This window comes from Ascaphus truei, chromosome 8 (assembly GCF_040206685.1).
Source record: "Ascaphus truei isolate aAscTru1 chromosome 8, aAscTru1.hap1, whole genome shotgun sequence".
NCBI lineage: Eukaryota > Metazoa > Chordata > Amphibia > Anura > Ascaphidae > Ascaphus > Ascaphus truei.
Window position 1 is genome coordinate 63,679,628 of NC_134490.1, and position 22,279 is coordinate 63,701,906.

Below are 22,279 nucleotides of genomic sequence, written 5' to 3' on the forward strand. Positions count from 1 at the left end.
ATAGATTCACAATATCTGTGAACCTTTTAGATCTCAAAAGCCTCCCTTTAGGATACAGAACCAAATGATAGCAAGAGAATCATACTGTATAATATGTATAGGGGCGTGGCAGCAGGAGGTACGTTATCAACTGCAGGAATTCAAGCTGCTATGTGGATTGTTATAAATCAGGAAAGTACCAGCAGTGTTTTTAACTGGGAAAAAAAAACATACAAGTTTACATAAATATATTTCATTACCAATAACTGTTTTTTTTGGCACATTTTGAGATAAGGCCATATCGTTGAAATAAGCCCTAGCTATAACGATCTTGGTATTATCAGCAGGGACCTCAGGCATCTGTGACAGTATGAAGGCATCAGAGACAATGCAGGTATTGGTAAAGGTACTTTGAGGCAGTCATAAATAACTATGAATGGGACAGCGAAGTTACTGCCGGTATTGACCCGGAACAGGCATGAAAGGTATTAGCCATGGAGATGGACTATCAGCAGTAATAAAGGTGGCAGGTCACGCTAACAGTTAAGTATTGAGGACTGAATAAGCAGTTATACTGCAAGTCACTAGTGCATAATATTGATCAAACCTTCAGCACAATTAGGGTCTTCAGAGGTCCTTCAGCCTTGCAGGGGTTAACCCATTGTGCCTTGTTTGTACAAGGCTATTTTAAATCAGCATTATGCTGTGTGCAGACAACAATATACTATTAACTAATGCTGACATACTGTAACATTATTGCTAGGCAAAGTGGATCAAGATGCTGTATACTACCTTCATTTCAATCCACGAGTGGGAGAGTAAAATAAATAAATAATATATTCTCTAATACACATCAATGCGTTTTCTAAACAGAAACGATTTCCTTACAATATTCTTCCAAATAAAAAAAAAATCCATATGAGAAGGGCAGAGCTGCACTTTCCAACCTGTCTGCAGTGATTTTATCTCCAGGAAAACACAGAGGAGGGTGTCACACATCACTGCACCTCTATGATGAGGGAACATTCATAAAAATCCTTCTCTCTTTCCCCCTATCTTCCTATTGCTTATTTCCCTCCTATCCAATACGAATTCCCACTCCATCCTAATCCCCACCCCTTCATCAGTAAAAGAAGGGAAAAAAAACTCCTCCCATGCTCTGAGAATCACCCTGCCAGAAGAAATCACCCTACTCCTTTCTGCAGGTTACACAATAATCTCGAGATGTGCAATAAAGAGAATGGGAGAAAATAAAAAGCTTGTGATATTTTGTTACTGATCTTCCTGCTGCCTGATATTCCACTGCAATTTCCACTAGTAAATCACCGGGCAAGGGGACAGACCACGCCCCGGTTGACGCTATTGGCCAGTCGTGTCCTCTTATTTGCATTGACCCGGTTTGATTGGACAGGAGGTTACACAAGACTTTACATAACCTGGCAGTGCTGGTGGAGTTGTATATTAGGCAGGGAAGGTAAAGGGAAACTTGTGAACTCTTTAGTATCCAACTGTTTGGAATGAGGCTCCAGGCGGATTTCTTCATCCATGTAAGTATTATTCTGCTTCTACATTTATATTGCTTAAATAAGGGGAGGACACACACACACACACACACACACACACACACACACACACACACACACACACACACACACACACACACACACACACACACACACACACACACACACACACACACACACACACACACACACACACACACACTGTGTGTGTGTGTATATGTATATACGTGTGTGTGTGTGTATATGTGCTATAATTTTGGATGCCATATTTTTAATATATGTTCCAGAGAATAGTTGAAGGGTTGTTGTCTTTGATTAAGTAATCGGATCGTTGCATTTGTGGGACGACTACCGCAATGACAATTATTGCATTTGTTGAAATTATTGAGGTGTGTGCTGTTGCAAAGATAAAGAGATGATAGCGATGTTTGGTAAAGTCCACTATAGTGTATATAATAAACGGGCTATATATAATGTAGGGTCTGCTTTAGCATCAGTCACCCAAAGCACATGGACAGAATAACCCTCACATAATAACATCCATTCAATGCTTGTAAGAAACCATCGTTTAACATGGGTTACACACGATTGCATGCAAATCTCACCCCTTGATGGAGTGAATAGTAAGAGTCTGATATGGGTGTCACATTTTGCAGATTAACTCCATGCAATGGTTAATAGTCCCCTTCACAGGAGGAGCTGGGCTGTGATTGCATTGGGGGGAATGGATCTGTCTTCAAAATGATCGTCGTGAAAAGAATGTTAATATTTAATAGTGCAATAATTGCTAGTCCTGGCATGGTCTCAGGGAGCTGTAGGTTTCTTATTATACTGATTACAGGTAGACTCGTTGCAGCAACCCCCCACCCCTGCAAGTCTCATCATGAGTCGAGGAACGGTATTAAAAGTTCTCCGATGGTGCTGCTAGATAAATAGTATTACTGTACAGTCTTGAAATACTGTAGCTCTGGCTGTGTTAACTTGTATGCCCGTTGGTATTGAGGTGCTGTAAGCAGTACTAGGGGTTACCTGAAAGAAATATCGGCACTTACTAAAACCTGGAAGTACAGAATGTGTTCCAATTCCCCTTTATTTGGATGCCGTTGTATACGATAATTCTATTTTAGTGTCTTATGATAGTGCATTGTGGTGGAGAGCACAGGCAGTGTTAATTCTAGTAATAACTAAACTAACATTGCTTGGGGACTATAATTGCAATGGGCTATTCTTCTCTGGGATAAAATATTACAAATGATTAGGATTATTATAAATGTAAATACTTTTTTTTTAATGTCATATGTGTATTTAAAATATCATATTCATACTGCCAGAATAGCCTGCGGAGAATTCAATGAATTGGGGGTCCCTTTGGCAGAGGAAAGGTTAATACAAAGGAGTGGGGGGATTTAGGCCCCTTCCTTCTCTGCTTAATGCCCATAACTGGTTAGCACCACTTTTTAGTACATGAATAATATTTCACTGTGTTACGAGGCAGCACAGATGTAATGTCCCTACCTTTTGCCAATATTTACTTTTGAGTAATTGATGTCCTCGACATGATGATTCTGGATTGTGACTTTATGTAGGTGGAAGCCATGGTCAGATTCGCTCTACTACTAAATTATTGTTAGTACTATACCAATATTAGGCTTTTGTGTGATACTGCAGTGTCAGTAAGGCTGGTGCATGGTGCATGGTACAATAGATATAAAGTTGGCATCTGTGTGATGTAAATAGCCAGACATGTATAACTGGGTGCTCATGCAATCCTAGATTGGGTACGTTTAAAATGCACAAATAAGATTGATACACAAGTAACTGCGTCACAAAAATGTATCCACCTACAGTATTAATACATCATTCTGAATACCATGTGGCCCCATGCAGCAGTAATGGTTCATCTGAAGTCTTGTGGAAGCCATTAAACAGAACCAGTGGTCCCCACACGCATGACTGCCATTTAAATGGGTTTGTTGTGCCCAAATAAAATATTTTATGGGGGTGGCTGTAAAACAACCCCAATATTTCCATTTGTTCCCAGTGACCTTAAGAACTGTTATGCTCATCAAATTCTTTGAACTCCTTCAGCACCCGTGGATGAAATGAATAGACAAATCATTAGCATAACTATTCTGAACATATATTCATAATAATTGCATATTTATGTAGTGCTGCCTGTGTACCCTGTACATGGCAAGACTAATAGTACTCATACAGACACCACAGTAATACACACGAAGAAACAGGGGATTCATTAACTAGATGGATATAAATGAGGTATAGCCAAGGCTTTCCCAGGTGTTTTCCATATTTCGTACATTTTATAGTATAGTGAGAAGTGTGGTAATGCACAGTTAATGTGGTTCAACGTGGTCGAGCCACATGAATGTGATGCTTTGTTAACTGTGTGTTGCCCTGCTTCTAACTATGTTGAATGAGTGGAAATAGTAGAATAAAACAGAAATAATTAATATTTGCTCAAGTGAGAGAATAACACCTGCAGTAGCGTATGTAATTTATACTGCAGAGTTGTTGGCCCAGGCATCTCTGGAGTGGTAACCTCTGAGCGTGCTGCTCTCCATGCAAAGACAAACATCCTTCTCATCCTTCTAGTTTAGAACCGACACTTCAGTAAAGCTGTCCCTCTGTACAATAGTAGAAATACTCAAATCTGACACTGTTGCCTAACTCATGGAATTTCCCTTTTTAGTCCAGTGGTAACGTCATTGCTTTCTCACTACCCGAGTGGTTTAATCAGAAACCTATCTGTAAACAGTATATCTATTTGCATTCATTAGTACAGTGTGCCTTAGTTCATCTAGTTTTAAATCACTTTGGCTTGTGTCAAAATTGTGATTATTAATGTAGCACTGGGGACATTTGTGTGACCTTGCAAAACGAAAGACTTGCTGTAAAGAGCTTGTTTTTGTCTCATTTTCTCTACATGCCAGGTCCTACATTACCACATGCTGCTTAGTTTCAGTTAATAAGAAATTGATTTATTTCTAATATACGCTCATTTTCTTTGTCCTTTCTTTCAATTCTGTTTTCAATTTGTTGTTTCTGGGTCGAGTATTATCAATAACTTTCTGATGCTTTTGCTGAAGGCATACTTTTTTTTTTCATCATCTTCTTAATTTATTATTGAGAAAGTGTAGTGGTCACATTTTGATTTTAGATGTTCCCTATCTGATATTTATTCTGCTCCACTAATTGTGCATACAGTATACTGTATCTGTTTAAATAAATACCAAATCCGCATTTAAAGTGAATGAGCGCATGTAGGAATTACTCATGTTTAGTCTAACAATTATTTTTTTAATCAAGTCCCCATGTGAAGTTTAAAAAAAAAAAAAAAAAAAAAAAAAATCTCTGTTTTTATCAGTAGTTTCAACATTTAAAGACTGATACGACCACTTTTGTTTGATAGAGCATTTCGAAGTCTGGTGAAGGCTGCAAGCCATATACCCTAGAAGATTATGATGGGCATAAAAGTGACAAAAACCCTCCATCATATAGAATATCGTAAAAGCTTATCCTATCCTAGAATATTCCCAAATGTCTCACACATTCCCCAAACCAGGTCCAGTCATCAAGAGCACCAAATTCTAATACAACCGTGTTTATTATGCACACTTCTAAATTCTACGATGTGGAATTAATAAAAAATAAAAAAATACCTGCAAATCTCCTTTTAAAACCATGTAGGATAAAGAAAAGTGTATCTATTTGTCACGTCTTACCTGCTGTCTGTATTGCTATCCTGCTTTATTTTAATCGTATAATTAATGGTCATACGATCAGATTTGTCTTTTTATTTAGGAGAAATTCATTGCGGTTATGGTTAGATTTCCAGCATTGCTAGTGATATATTAACCTTGCACCATATTGAGTAAGAAGGGGAAGACATTGCCTTCCTGGGTTAGCATCTTCCTGTATCATTGTCCGTTTCTCTATGCAGTGATTATTTAATAAGCCCTGAAGTGGCCGGTCGCACAGCAACTGGGTGAAAAACTCCAGATGACCTGAATGGGAGTCACCGCGACTGTCCACTTACGGGATTATTCATTAAGCCCCTGTGTCTGTGTTGCACTTTGTCAGTGTCTCTTTCAGTTTGCTGATACAACAAGGTGATGGCTTTCACTTTACTGAAGCACTGTGCTGACCAACTTTAGCTACAGTACCTGGAGGTGCGCAAATAGCTCCAGGTAGAAGTCCATCCAAATTAGTTTTTTACTTCACTGGATAGTTTGTGGTTGACTTAAGCTTTACACATTTCTAAATACAGTAATAAGTATTTCATTTTATTTTGGAAATCTTAAACTAAATGGGTGTGATATTGTTTGCTATAAATTGCACAAGATCTTTTAGGTTAATACTCATCCCAGTAAGTTTTATTTAGGATGTTGTTAGTCCGCTTTAGGGAAGGTACAGTACAACATACTGTAGGGTATGTGCTTGCATCTCTAATCCATGGAAATTACTGAGTAGAGGTCACTGTTCAGAAGGATATGTATGGAACAGGAGGTGGCCTTCTAATCTCAGGAATAATTTAAACCTCTTAAATAAATATTACAATATAATGTAGAAAGACAAGTTTTGATGTAAAAATATCATCACTTTTCTCCTTTCTTTGCTTTGTTACTTGAGTCTGGCTAAAAATAAAAACATCCTGGATATATATATATATATATGTGTGTTATGTCCTAAGACACTTTTTGGACATTGAAGACACCATTTACTTGGCCCATTTACTTTAGAACGAAAATGCATTGTAAATGAAAAAGCTATTGTTGCAAAAATGTTTTATTTTCCAGCAGACCAGGTCTAATTCCCTTCCTTTTATAAGGCCTCGTCAGACTGAACCAAATCACCAAATGTGAAAGCATAATAACTCGTAAAATAGACGTTTCACCTCTTTAGTGCTGGGTTACCGTATTCCTAACCAACTTTACGTTCTTGCAGTGCCTTATTATATCCTGCTGTTCTCATTATCTTCGGAATCACCCTGGGTATGCATATAGGTCCATACAGGCACACATTCACTTTTGTGTTATTGCTTTCATTATATATGTTAGGTCTAAGTCCCAAACATCTGGCAGCCGAGATTGGTTGAGAACTGTTAGACTTATTTGTTCCAGTTGCTCTCATTGTGAGGCAGGAGATTGCTATTTTGGCACTTTAATGCCAACACAAGATGATGTCATCCAAAGTTCACATGCTAGGTTCTCTTTCCTTGAAACTCCGGAGGTTCCAGATGGTATGGAAACATGACATCTGCAATTTCCTAGGCTCAGTTGATCTCATCTTGTTTTTCAATAGGTCGCCTAATTTCATTTAGGAAGAGATTTTATTCGAGACCTTTAAAATGTTTTTTTTTTGTGTGTGTGTGTTCTAATTCCTGTACATATGGTCAAGTCTGCTGTAATTTCAAAGCCAAGCTGCCATGGTGTACAACACGCTGAATAAAACAAATTTGTTCAACTAAGTATTCAGAAAATAGAGCCATTTAGGGCTCTATTAATGAGTAATGATTTTCCATAGCTTATGTAAATACCTACAAGGATCATACTGAAATTACACTGCACTGGTACTAAAATATTATTAATAGACATGCATTTATATACAGCAGTCTATTTGCAGAGGCATTCAAAGGCTTGCAGGTCGACACAGCATCTACTAATTGGCAACAAAACAATGGTGAGCGTCCAGTAAATGTCTCAGATAATGAGTGGTTGGTGAGTATTTTATCAGGTCCTTTATTATTTTGCCAATCTTTGTCTTTTTAAAAAAAATTTTTTTTAGTGTGGTTTAATTTCAATATTTATGTAACCTTTTTGGATATGTAGATGTTCGTGCATTGATTTAACTGCGGTGTGGTAAGAGAGATGTATCCGTTATTTCAGGTTGTTTTGTCAGGTTTATTACATGAATAGGTTAATTGATATAAAATAAATTATTCTACTGTAGCTCCTCCATTTGTATTTGTATTTTCTCAGCAGAGCAGTGGGCAACCATATAGCAAGCACAGGCATATATTGGCAAGTGTAAGCATCATAGGAAATAAATAAAGTTGTATCTTACCTAGACCCATGGATCGGAGCAAACAGCACATTGTAGGTAAGTGTATCAAAATAGTGCTCTGATCCATGGGTCTGTGTAAGAGGAAAACATATATTCAAGTATAGCATAACCTTCGGCCGCTATTTCTTCTTTTGGGCCCTACCAGTATAAGTCCTGCTAGGGACAGGCACTGGACGGGCTAATTCCCCATGAAGGCCTAGTTTGCTATTGCAGCCTTGGATACATTTACTGTATCCAGGGGCAGCTCTAGCAACAACCTGAGTGTCAGCCTGGGGGAGGATACTGGCTGGGTCACATGCAGTTATTGTGATGCCTGTCATTTTTAGACCTGCCCTGTTGTGAGGCAGGGTTACAAGCCCAACCCAGAGGGATATTTACTGGCACTCTCCCAGAAGTCATTGTGTCTCTTCCCTCCCCCTGTAGAGTGGACAACAACTACACTGTATCCCATAAGGGGATACAGGTGGAGCACCAGGAGGTAGCCTAGATGGGCCTCAAGCCTTAAGGTGACCTTCAGGGGAATGGCTTTGCCGTGATTCCTGGGACCATTAAATAAACATAAATTGAACCATCTATGAGTGTGGCTTATTATCTGAGCTACCGAAGAGTGTAAGCATGGACCATCCTGTTAGCTCAGGATCTTCGCTGACTGGAGGTGCTGCTAACATAGAATAAAGAACACTGAAAGCCTGTCCTGATATCTCCCCATACCATTGCGAAACACTCAGAGCCTCCTGTTGCCCCACAGGTATGCACAGCACTAGCAAACATACAGGTAGCGACCCAATCACACATAGGGTGGGGGTAAAGGTGCTACACAAGTCTGCCCTGGTTATGATAATTCTGTAATAGATCTCTTCTTTCCCTTTCCAATGCCATTTTATATATTTATATCCCCCCTCGTTTCCAGACATATAATCTTGTGTCCAGGAAAGATTAAGAAAATTATTTTTAACATAAAATAAAGAGCGGGTTATCTTACTCGGTCAGATACTAACGTTGGGGGTTAAACTTGTATTGCAGTGGGGGGTTGCTTCTTTAAGACTTGCGTAAACCTGATATAAAACTGGGCAAACTTATCTTAATGACTCAAAAAAGCATGCCCTTGTTTATTATAAATTACTCTTTATTGAAGAGCGAACTCCAACGCAGAGAACTCAAATATGATTGAAGCAAGGGGTCTGCGGAGCTCAACTGCGTTCCGAGATTCTGACCTCAGTAGGGGGTGCCGGTGGAATCTCCAGCTAGGCTATCGAAATGGCAGCTTAAATGTCCCATGTCCTGCAGGTGAATAGGAAGTCGTGATGTCATCCCTTGCGGCTTCCTATTGGCCTGCATGACTGGGACATTTAAACCTGCGGAGCTGCTACATGCACCCACTACGCAGTAAAGTATCTCGCAGAGCAGGGGGTTCCTGGAGCTGAAATTAATGTGGTTCAGCTCCGGAGACCCCCTGCATCTCACCTAGGGGAGAAAATATTTTTGGGGGGAGCAGCATATGCTCCTTTAAGTCACTTAACACGGCTTTAACCTAACTGTACATCATGTTAACACTAACGGTGTATCTTCAAAGGACGATTTTCACCTGTAAAGAGCATAGCGGTGACCTTGACGGACATTGGTGATAATTATATGCAAATGAAGCGTCATCATAACATCACATATCCACTATATTCCGTTAAGGTTAATGCCGGGACTGAACATTACGTTATTTAAGTTACACCTGAACATGGCGTCACTCCTATCAAGACTCTGAAATAGGGTTTTTGCAGGCTCTGGGTGGGAGTAACACCAGTTAGGCATTATTTAAATAACATAGCATTATTTCGCTCTCCTCTAATGCAAAGACTGTCATGTTGGACAATAAAGCAAGGTTATGCTAAAATAACGTGACGTTATACGTACAGTGTACTAACAAAAGGTATTGTAGTTCAGACGTTGTTTTTGTATATATAGCCATGTTAACACAAGGAGCATAACATCCGTTCCTGTGTTGGGTAACGCCACGTTATGTACCCTAATGAATTAGCTCCAAATGTGCATACATGGACCCTTTGATATTTTACATATGATTAAGCATAAAATACCCACTATGCATTTTGTGATGGACAAAAGGCATGCTTGTTTTGTTCCATTTGCCAGGCATGCTTGTTTTGTTCCATTTGCCAGGCATGCTTGTTTTGTTCCATTTGCCAGGCATGCTTGTTTTGTTCCATTTGCCAGGCATGCTTGTTTTGTTCCATTTGCCAGGCATGCTTGTTTTGTTCCATTTGCCAGGCATGCTTGTTTTGTTCCATTTGCCCCACTCTTTCTGTTTAGAAATAGCACCCAATGACTAGCATTTTCTCATCCACTCTAATATATGGCAATGACTGAAGGTTATGGACACTTGCCTTTTTATTTATTTATAAATATGTTTTACCAGGAAGTAGTACATTGAGAGTTACCTCTCGTTTTCAAGTATGTCCTGGGCACAGAGTTATAAAAAACACATGGTTACATTAAAAGAACAGAGGTTATACAGTCAATTCCCAGGCATTTTATGGACAGATACAGTTGGAAAATTGGGTATAAGGAATAAAGGGGCTGGTGAGTTTCAGATTGAAAAAGAGCAGCTTTAACATCAGCAAACGGATCACACCCTTTAGCTGCCCTTCCGCTGTGCCAAAGGCTGTCTGCCTCTGGGGCAACACAGATGTACACTGGGGGTGTTGAGATTCAATGCAGCTGTGAACACAAAGTTCTTTGTCTTCTTGGCTCATTAACATTCCAGTGGGTGGGGTTGACATTTCACAAAGTACAAGCAAATGTTAACCCTTCGCACGCTGGTCCTGTGCAGAGGGGAGCAGCTCTTGGGGAGCCCCATCAGGCTGTCCGCCTTTGGGGCAACGCAGATGTACACATCTTGGAACTTAATCTACTACAGTATGTTACCTTTTAAGCTTCAAAAAGTAAAGGGGGAAAATGATTGAGTGGCAACATCTAAGGCGTAAACGTCTATAACTGCCTTACAAATTGATTTGCCCACACATACTGCTGCTGATGAGGTGAAGCCACAAAAAACACATGAAGGGCCATTGTAATGGCAAAACACTAGGAAGTGTATCTTAGGCTGCGTTTATAGTGCCCGCGACGACGATGCGACGTTGCTCCAAAACAATTGACTCTGTCGCCAGTGCTTATATTAAGCACGACAGTGTCGGAGCGACCAAAAATTTGGAAGCGGGTTAAATTTGATTTTTTACAGACTGTCGCCACATGTGACTGTAATGTAAACCAATCAATGACCCCGTCGCTGAAAGTGAAATTATAACTTTCGCGGGTGGCGACAGCAACGCGACATTGCGTCAAAACAAATGGATTGCCGCCATCGTGTGCGCTCATAGTAAGTACGACGCAACGGCTTGATCGCTGGAAGTCATCTCAATTTGATTTTTCCAGCGACCGCAGCCTGCCGTCGCCATCCCCGGCACTATAAGCGTAGCCTTAACGCGGCTTCCAATTCCTCTTAGTAGCTTTATTGGACTTTTACGTGACAGCTGTAGCCATTCAGCTTTGGGACTTCAATTTCACAAATGACAACAGATTTCCCCCCCCCCCCCAACTTTTGATTAGAACTATTAAGACTGAATTTTTTTTCTAAAAATAGCCGAGCTGTTCCAGAACTAAATGGGCATATCAATATTCTGCATGTTTAGCTGTTTCTTGCTTAACTCGGTCAGTGCTGGGGGAGCCTGAAATGTGTCTTATTCTGTAATGCAGGGGTGCGCAAAGTGGGGACGCCGCGGGGTCACGTTGCCATGGCAATGTGACGTCGTGATGTCAGAACGCTGGACCCAAGGTAAGGAGGGGTGGGGGGGACAGCCGGCAGGGGGGCGAGGGGAAAAAGATTACACACCCCTGCTGTAATGTATGTCTGGCCTTTCCAGGCCTGAAGGAGATAACATGTTAACGAAGAGGTTCTCAACTTCAGTCCTCAAGACTCGCCCCCCCCAACCCCACCCAACAGCTCCGGTTTTAAGGATATCTCACCATCAGCAAAAGTGTCTTAATCGGTGGCTCAGTCTGATTGAGCTACTTGTGCTGAAGCAGGGAGCCAGTGATTGAGCCACCTGTGCTGAAGCTGGGATATCTTGAAAACCTGACCTTTTGGTGTGTCTTGAGGGCTAGTTGAGAACCCCTGCGCAAACTGATGGAGATGCTGTAATGCTCTTCAGGCCAAGAATAAACTAAAAACCTGTTTTTTCTCCTAGACTATATTTTTTTATAGCCTTGTTGGTTTGATTGAATAGTTTCAACTTCCAAACCTATCAACCTATCAATCTAACACATCACAAACGAGTGACAATGTTTGATGGGCTCTTGTTCACTTATCCCTCGCCTCTGTCACTGTTCTCCAGCCCTCACTATAACATCAACTATACTCCAGTGTCAGAGAACATAAAGATTTTATTTGCGTTACACTAAACTGTAAAATATAGGCCTGCCATTATTACCTTACACACTATAATAAAACATTTAGAATATCATTAAAAGTGACTGGGCTGTCAATAGTAAATATTTATAGTATTATTAGCATTGAAGTAGCAATATTGAGGTCCCTTTGTTTATGTGGGTTTAAGTGCCAAAGGCCACTCGCTAGTCCATGTCTTGTAAGCTTCAACATCTAGTATTGTGTAAAATACAACTACTGTATAAAAATTGTATATTCTATAGATTTTTGAAATGAGCATTAAATTATTAATTTCATGTCATCCCATCTTGCAATCCATTGTCAGCACCTCCCCTTTCATCTATATACTTTCTTTGTGCCTACTTATTTCCCGGGGTTTTCTTATAACTTTTTATTCATTATTAATTTTTCAGCCCCATAGACATATACTGTACTGTTAGAAAATTAGATACAGTAGCTTGGGGGAGATTTCTAGAGAGCAGGCATAGGATACTCGGAGATGGACAGTGATGTATTTCTTTGAGGCAAGGAGAGGACATTTAAGTGTCAAAAGGAGACGGCTTCATGGGCGAAAGGGCTTTGTAGAAGGCTTATGGCAAGGGCTCCTCATGGAACAATACCCATTCCTGTGACATCGCACGTACCGGAGTAGGTGTTGATGGAAGATCATTCTAGGATGCATGCAGTTGTTTTTATTTATTAAATGCTGTTTCCATTTCACAACTACAATAAGAAGACCAAAAAAACCCCGCCTAATACAATAGATCAAAAGAAATATAATAGAATTGGAACAAGATAGAAATACAATATAAAAAGAGGAACATAAAATATAAAACTACCTTCTTGAAGACTTGTCAAGAACAGCCATCCCAGATGCAAAATGCATCCTTTCAACATCCACAAAGAGGATGTAAGACTGTGTACAATAAAAAGAGCCAGCGACAATGTTTAATAGCCTCATACAATTATAGTGCACTTTTCTATTATTGTACGTATAACTCTTTGTTAGCTACTAAATGAAGGATATGCAAAGATTCTTCAAGTTCACAAAGCCATCCTCTGCTTTATTCTCCCGACAGAAGGATCAAGACAATCTGAAGAGCACGACATGAATCATTAATGACAACTTGATTTGCAAAACATTATTTTACATTTTTATTATTATTTTGTTTTTCTAAGTGTTCTACCTCAATAGAGTGTTACATTTATAGCCGTAAAAAAAAACAACCAAATGCCGAGGTAGCAGATTTGTATTCATTCCTTTTGTTTATAATCATTCAAGGATGCAATTACAAATTACATTATGGAAGCGTTAAAAACAAAACAAAAAAAAAAACCACCCTAATTTACTACACACTTCAAGTCTTTCACATTTAAATGCAAAATGAAGATTTTGCCATGACACACCCAAACTGGGAGAGATGAGGGCACTGCTCTTTTCCTAATTTTGTATTCTTGAATTTGAATGAAACGATAAAGATGTGTCCCATATATTTTTTTTTAAATACTATGGTAGAGCCAAGGAATCACAGGGATGCCAACTGGCATCCCTCGATCAGTTTTACTTGGCATGTCATGTAACTTTATGTAAAACAGATAAGTATTTAACTGTATAACTTGTCATATTGGATGTAGCACCTGGGCTTTTTGTCTTTTGTTGCTTATTGCCAGTGTACCGTAAAAAAAAAACAAAAAAAAAACCTGGACTAAAGACCACTTTGGGTGGCCATGTAGACGCCACACTCATACAGAAAGTGTAGGGTCATTGATGTACCCTTTAAGTAACAAATCATACTGTAGTAAACTGCAGAACCACACATTTCCAGCACACCTACTGTATAGCGAATTGCGGTGCTATGTACCTTGCTATCTTCTCCCTGTGGGCCTGACCTCAGGTTATTACTATGCTAAGCTACTGCTGTCTTTGCATCCATGATTGCGTTGGCGCGCGTTTTTTGTTCAAGCAAATATTTAATGCAGGCATAAAATAGTAGATTGCATTTTGTTTGGAAAATTTCCTTAAATATTCATTCTAGATTACATTATAAATGCTGAAATATCTGTACGAGGTTTTTTGTAAATGCCTAATGTGGAGTGCTCTGAATACATTTTGGATGGATAGTGCTTTTAAAAAAAAAAAAAAAATGTTTATTGTTTCTTGGTTGACTGATATTTTTTATGTTCATTTTTCATCAAATAAAATAAATACAAGTATTTTTTTAACCTCCTTCGTGTTGGAGGAATGTCCACATTATAGCAGATTCTCCTGAGCAGGTTAACCTTGTCATATTCTGACTAGTACTAGTAGTACAAAGATTCAATGCAGATAGAAAGATTACTCCATATAGTGGTTTGTCTGATACAGCAGAAATGCCATCCGCTCAGCACTGTTTAATAAGCCAGGGGTGCTCCACTCCAGTCCTTAAGACCCCCGGTCAGGTCAGGTTTTCAGGATATCTCCGCTTCAGCACAGGTGGCTCAACTGAGCCTCTGATTGAGCCATCTGTGCTGAAGCTAGGACTGATTGGACAGCCTGTGCTGAAGCAGGGACTGTGCCACCTGTGCTGAAGCTGGGATATCCTGAAAACCTGACCTGTTGGGAGGTCTTGAGGACTGGAGTTGAGTACCCCTGTGATAAGCAATATTTGGATGGGGACCCTAACTGCGGCAATCTGATCCAGGAGTATAAACTGGCCAAAGTTAATTTAGCAACCTGAATATCCATCACCAGTAACTGGCCCTGATAGTGTCACCTAATGTGCCACTTGATTCTAAAATATGAACTGGGTTTTCAGTATTTTTTCTCACTGATTCATCCAAGCCCCGGTAATCCTAGCTTCACTGGAGATCATAAGGATGCACATTGCATCATGCAGTGTTGCTCCTGACATGTCTTCAGGAAGGTAGCGGTACAAAAAGCATTTATAGTATGTTTAATCACTCTCTAAGGAGGTCTTCAGCAATTACGGTCTCGGTGCTGGGTATTTCATCCCCATCTGCAGTGAAAAAAAGTGACTTTCTTCACATACCATTAACGTTAAAACTGTTTGTCTTTGGACAGAGAGGTGAAATCTATGACAACTGAGTTAAAAAGCAAATTTAGTGTTGACTGAACGTTTTACCAAATGTATTCATACTTCCCACAGTGATTATAGACTTTATTTAGTTTGCTTTAATGTTTAAAAAAAAAAAAAAAATAGAAGCACATATTTTTATGTGTTTAAGTGTGGATTATATAACTGTTGTTTTGTGTCTTAGTAAGAAGGGATTTTGTTGCCTATTGATTAAGGATATATTTATAAGTGGAAAGTCATAAAATGCTTGTTGTTTTTAAAGTGCTTTGAATTCCTGTGCATTTCAGGGGGAAAACACTTTATAGAGGCATTGTACTATTTTAATGTATATGTACTTAAGCAAGAAAAGAGTCTTTGAAACAGCATGTAGCAACTCTTTTTGCGTAACTAGGTATTAGATGTTTCTGGATTTGAAACATTTCATACATTTCTTTTGCATTATTATCAGATTGTGTTCTATAAAAATGTAGGATGAATACAATCCTATATTATCACTACAGCTATATCTAGATTTTGTGTATTGTTTAATAGTGGCACTTGCTAACGGTTTACATTGCACTAACTCAACAACCAAATTGTCATATTAATATTACATGAAATAAGTGTGGGACCTCCATTTTTTTTTTAACCCTCACATTTATGGATGCTACTGTGCATGCCATGGGAAATGTTCATATAGAAGGAACCATTGACCTTTCTTGTACATGAAAGAGAAGCACGGCACACCACACATTGGGGATTTAATTATGTTTCTTCATATTTAACAGATTTAGCACAAATAATAAATAATTAATATTAAGTTACATCACTCATGATTACAGGACATTGGAAACAGGAGCAAATGAGTGGATGAATAGCAGTGCATACCACCACTCCTGAACTGGACTGCAAGTTCTGAGAACAAAAACTTTATTGACACACAAAAATGAGGGTGAAAAACACTAACGCGTTTCACACCTACTGTGATGCTTTGTCAAAGGGAAAGAGGAAGGCCTGGGAAGTCTATCTACCAGTCTCTACACAGTGGTATATGCATTGTAGTGGTATATGCATTGTTGATTCGAAAACAGACCACTTTATCATTATGGGGATCATCTTCACACATTACACCATATTGGATAGGATGAAAAACCGTTATAGGAGTAATCAGATTGTTGTGAAAAGGGCTGCAGAAGAAACCATTTATAAATCATATAAGCAATGTAATATTAACTGGAAATGTTTTCCTTAACCTAATATTTACATGCCATATAGCATATTAACACTAGCTAAGTCCTGGACATACTGTGGGCACTAGTATACCCTATGATCAGAGGAACACCTACAGATTACCAGACCATACAGAGATGCAACTTGTTTGTAGACATGCATTGAATAAACAATCTGCCCTTTTTTTTTTTTTTTTTTTCTATCGTGAAAAGCAAGTGCTGGAAACAGAATAGCTCCACTAAATGACCCCATCAGTGGTCCCTAATACAGAATGGGATTTTAAACAAATAACTTAATTAATCAATATTAATGCTGAGTGTTAATATTATTGGAAACCCCGGTTCTCTAAGCCTGCATATTTGTCACCATAAGGAAAGTGTGCTGTAAAGCAAGCTCAAACATTTTAACCAGTTAAAAAAAAAAAACAATCTCCTTCCTCCCCTCTCCTGGTGAGGGGGAAAAACAACCTTTTAACCCTATCTCAAGATTAATGGGCTTGTTTTCTCTGGTGTCATCTTGGACATGACTAATTGGCAACCGGTCTGAAATACTTTGTTTTTTAATTTTCTAGGGCTGACAGCATGAAGGCTACAACATATATTGATCATTAGGTCTGGAATACTCTAAGGAGATTAACTCTTCTCCTTGTTATGGTGATAGGAATTTCTATCTCCACCACCCCTGACATAAAGGAACTGCTGTTTCCTAAAAGGGATGAAGGTTAATTACCATGTTAATTTAGTTGTTAGTTCATGCAGTCTTACAACCGAAGAGGCGGCAATTGAATGTGAATGAGGAACATTTAGCGGAGGTGTATACACACATACTGTATCTACCATTTGATATGATCTACGCTGTTTATATACACTCTTTAATGCTACATGTATCATCATACATTGGTGCTTTGTTTTACATGTATACATTGTTAATAATTTAGTCCCCAATGAGTTGTGCTGCGGCCTATGAAAATCAAAACAGAAATGTGTGGTCATTCTTTTCTTGGGTATACCTGGCTAATATTGTATATCTACACAATGCTTCTGCTTTTTAATATGTTGTAAGCTTGTCCATAAGGGAAAGGGGTTCATGGGTAACTGGGTTCATTAGTTGCCGCCATGTTCCTCACACCGTAGACTACGTATTTTTCTTTTCCTTTCTGGAAGGATGCAATGTGAATTTTCCCCCATTGAACCTTGTTCTTGAGGAACACCTTGGTGTTGTAAATGAGAAGTGAATCTCTTTCATTTATTGACCCGAGACTATGCACAGTGGTTTTGTAAACGATCGAATGTCCAACAAAAATTACAGCCTAATGAATCAGACCTAGTAAAACGAGTGTTTTCTTCATTCTGTTTCACAAGAAGCTGAAATAAAAATCCAACCGTTTAAAAATGCAAAGAATCTGAAAGTCTTTCTGTGCTACAGTCTGTGCAAAAAGATCTTCAAGTACTTCATAGGCTTTATGCATGTCTTTATCATTATCTTTGTCATTCATTTCATCTAGATCATTATTCAAACCAGTTAAATGCATGAATCGCATAAATGTCATGGACAAGTTTTAAATGAGCCTCACTGTATCATGATGAATAAATGTGTTTATGTAGAATGAGTAAACAAGATATGGTAATTACAATACTTTTCAGAGCAATATTTGCCACATTTATTATCGTTAGGGTATTAGCGGCTAGATTGGTCCCACGCGAACTAAGATACAACGCAGGTTGTGATGCGTTTTCATGGACCAACATTTCAGTCGTGTATATATAGCACATGAGGTTCACCACAGCAGGTTCTTCGTCTGTGAATAACGTGTTCAGAAGCTTGGCATACGGTCTCCACTCACTCCACCTTTAAGACCCATCTTAAAACACACCTCTTTAACAAAGCATATTGGTAGTTGGCTGGTACTATACATTGCATAGGCATTGACCTTGACCCCTTGCAGACATGCTTACCAGAACACCCTCCAACGGTCTCTAGGTTTTCCCTGCTATCAGGATTCATGGTGGTCCTCCATTGGCATAGTCTTGTTAATAAAGTTATGTAGAAGAACTTCTCAAAGAGAGAAAGATGCGTCGCACAGCACAAAAATAGATGAAGGCTGATGTGGGATAAAAATAAGCTTTATTTGCACAAGGTGCAAGCGAGTCCTCTTGACGCGTTTCGGCCCGGGTCCAGGCCGAAACGCGTCAAGAGGACTCGCTTGCACCTTGTGCAAATAAAGCTTATTTTTATCCCACATCAGCCTTCATCTATTTTTGTGCTGTGCGACGCATCTTTCTCTCTTTGAGAAGTTCTTCTACATTGCTGCATTAAGCGTCTGCACGCTGAGTTCCTGCTGGCTTGTGGTTTCCTTCACCGAGTCTGCCGTGACGTCATCAGCAAGTACCGTTCAGGCCGCCGGTCAGGTGACCGCCCTCCGCGTTTGCGGGTATTGGGTTGGCGGTGAAGAGTAAAGATCACGAGCGGAGACACCCTGACTTCAGCCAGGAGAAGCAGGCATATCATACTGGGAAGACCCGCACAGGCTTTACAAACTACCAACAGGACTTACACGTGAGTTTCCCATGTCCCAACCTCATAGTGCTCATGGTGAGCCGGTTGGGGGGAATGATTATATGTTTCATCTCACTACACTAAGGTTGTGTATAGCCTGGGTCTAGAAGACTTACTTTATCTTTCACCAGCAGGACTATGCTATATTCTGAGCGCCTGGAGGATTAATCAGATGATTCACCCGTTTGTATTGTTAATAAAGTTGTTTACATCACGCCTACAACCAAGATTCACGCCTACAACCAAGATGGCCAAAAACAGGAAGTGTCCTCACATCACCCTTTTCCAAGATGGAGGATGTAAGTGGCTGGACTTGGGCTTTAAGTAGCAGCCAGTTCCTTCAGCAAGGTGTCTGGTCCTTGTGTTCCTGCACCCCGTCTGGTTTCCTGCTTTACTCGTTGCCTGCGCTGTATCTCTGTCTGGTCCTGGTTCTGTTTGCCTCTCTCCTGCCCTAACTTTGGAACCGTGACCTGACTAGGCAGCCGTACTGTGCCTCCACCTTAGAACCGTGTGTCACGGGAGACCAGGCAATTTACACCTCTTTTTACCAGGATCATGCATTGAGCAAAAAAAGTTTAATGAAATAAATTGTACATTTATTCACAAGAAAAGGCATACACACAATGATACACAAACTACTGTAAAAAGACACACTAAATTGGGAATTGGTAACAACCTGGACTCTCCTAGGTGCAGGGAATCCTAACCCTGATAACAGTTGCAAAAACAGGACAGAAAATATTCCAGGCAGCTTTCGCTGATGCAGCCCTTTCTTGCTAGAGACTTGAAACTGGAAACTTAGAATCTTAGAGGACTGGAGAACTAACTATCTGATGGGCGTAGGGTTTTGTAATACTTCTGAGTTTCATAAATAAAATACTATAGCCCAATCCAAAGCGTGAGACATTTCTGCACAGCCACTCAGAGCAGGGCTTATCTGGCTGATGTCAGAGGCAGGGGGCATGTTGAGCTAGCTTGAAAAAAACGGGTGGGCGGGAAATATGAATCAGCCAATGGGAAATGTGCCCACCAGCAGCATCTCCCCCCCCCGCCCCCTTCCCCAGCTAACCATTGGCAGCTCCACTAAGTCTGCTGGAGCAAATGGAAATGCAAAGAGTGTCCATTGATCCCAGGACGTGGATACTTGAGTCCTTCCCTCCTGTCCAAATGGTCTTGACACCTCAGACATCCTCTGGGGCTTTCATCTCCAGATGTCCTGCCAGACCTACTGGCACCAATTGGTAGCCCCAAGTGGCCTGTCAGAGCATTGGTTATGAAAGTCCCAGCTCTTTTCTGTGCACAGCATATATGTTTTAAATCACACAATTTAATAAAATATGCACTTTAAAAATATTCTAAGTTTGGCTGGAATGGGGAATAGAATAAAAAAACGACACTTTATTTCTTACCAGCCATATTCCCCACACACTATAAAGTAGACTTAGGACTGGACTTTACAAGCCCCCTCACAACCTTATAGATGGTTGGAGTACCATCAGAACCTCTAAGCAGGTTCTGGGTTACCTGTACAGTAACTGGGTATCCCCACTAACCTGGGGACCCCTTATAGTTACAGGGATACTTTACATCCCTTTGCACCCTTTACCTTTCTGGGCTGTGCTGAAGCAGGGAACCCTAGTGGTGAGTCACGCAAGCGTTTTCAAGAGGAGATATTACCGAGACACTGTGTGTCTACATGCATCCAGGAATATGACCTGATTCCTGGGTATTTTTAGGGGAACAGCAACTCTGGTTGAAACACCATACCACAGCAATCCCTGCTTGCTGGAAACCCTGGAAAGGTAAAAACACAAAAATTATTTATTGTCGCATAATTACAGGTAATTCTTTTACAATAGTTGGGTCCAAGAGCTGACACTCCTGAACCCCAACACATGGATCAGAGGTAACCAAACGGGCTTAACCTTTTATTAGTGAGCCTGGTTACCTCCGTCACACCTTGACCCAGAGGCAGGATATGGGAGCTGACCATTGACCTTGGAACTGATCAAGGGAAATGTCCAGGTTGCGACCCGAGGCAGGGTGCGGCAGCGTAGACCAGGAGTGAGCAAACTTTTTATGCTGAGCCCCCCTTTTCATCCATGAAATTTCTCAGGCCCCCCCTGCCTGATGTGATTGATTACATGAAAAAAACAAACCTTTATTAAACAGTATACAATGTAAATACAAATACAGCTCAGCCCCGTTATAGCGCAGTCCTCGCCGCCACCCGATCCGACCGCACTATAACCGGGGTCGCGCTAATTTTTTTTAAAAATGGCTGCCGCACGCCCGATCGGGAGGAGGGGGGAAGAGGTGGAGTGAGGCGCCGGCAGCCACCGTACTTCCCCCAGCATTCCCCTTGCACTTCCCCCAGCAGCCTCACTTCTACCAGCACCGATTTCCCCCCCCCGAACCCCGCACCCCAGCCTGGCACTGATTTCCCCCCCCCCTTCAGCCCCGCACCGATTCCACCCCAGCCCCGCACCGATCACCCCCCCCCCAGCCCCGATCCCCACAGGCAGCCCCACAATGCCCCAGCAGCTGACACCAGAGGTAGGGGGCTGTGTGTGCTGGCAGTGTGTGCTGTGAGTGTGTGCAGTTTGCTGTGATTGTGTGCACAAAAAAACCACACACTCAATCACAACCAACACAGGCACAACACACACACACTCAATCACACCACACAGACAGACACAACACAAAATCATAAGTTTTCACCTGGGGGGGGGAAGGGGAGGGAGTACTACTGTAAGTCTGCTCCTGTCCTGCTGAAAACTGGGACAGGTAACACAGGAGGAGGGGATGTCTGTGTGCAGGGAAGGAAGCCGCACCCCCTCTGACACAGTCACAGAGCAGAGAAGCAGCCTCAGCACGGAGCTTCTGGCCGCACGTGCACAGCTCTGCCCACCCCCAGGTTTCCCCGCACGCAGCCCGCGCCCCCCCCCTAAATAATCTTGTGTCCCCCAGTTTGCGCACCGCTGGCGTAGACAGATCACGGTTCAAAGGTCAGGTTAGGAGAGATGCAAACAGAATCCAGTTACAGGCAAAGACTAAAGCAGGAAACAAGACTGGGTCCAGGAGTACAAAGATCACACACCTTGCTTGGGCACTGACTGAGTATATGGCTGCTACTTAAAGCCCAAGGACAGGTGCAGCCATATACAGCCTCCATCTTGGAAAAGGGCAAAGTGAGGACAAGTCCTTGTTTTCTGCATCGTGGTTGTGGGCAAGATGTAAACAACCTGTATTGACAAGTCCGTGCCAACGCAGAACGACCGTGATGGCGGATCCTGATGCCTAATTACCACATAGATTGTAAGCTCGTCAGGGCAGGGACTCCTTTTCCTAATGTTACTTTTGTCTGAAACCATTATTCCTGTTGTGTTATATTATCATGT

General features: G+C 40.8%; 1 protein-coding gene across 3 annotated transcripts in view; it reads left to right on the forward strand.

Moving 5' to 3' along the window:
* Positions 1 to 22,279, forward strand: part of CRTAC1 (cartilage acidic protein 1) — a 317,696-nt gene that overhangs the window by 87,883 nt on the left and 207,534 nt on the right. For 2 of the 3 annotated variants that reach the window (XM_075612347.1, XM_075612349.1), the window contains exon 1: positions 1,380 to 1,526. The exons of the other annotated variant lie outside the window; for it this stretch is intronic. In XM_075612347.1, coding sequence (XP_075468462.1) covers positions 1,497 to 1,526 — 30 coding nt within the window. In that variant the 5' untranslated portion in view covers positions 1,380 to 1,496. Of the gene's footprint in view, positions 1 to 1,379; positions 1,527 to 22,279 lie in introns of those variants that run through there. 3 annotated transcript variants of the gene reach the window in all.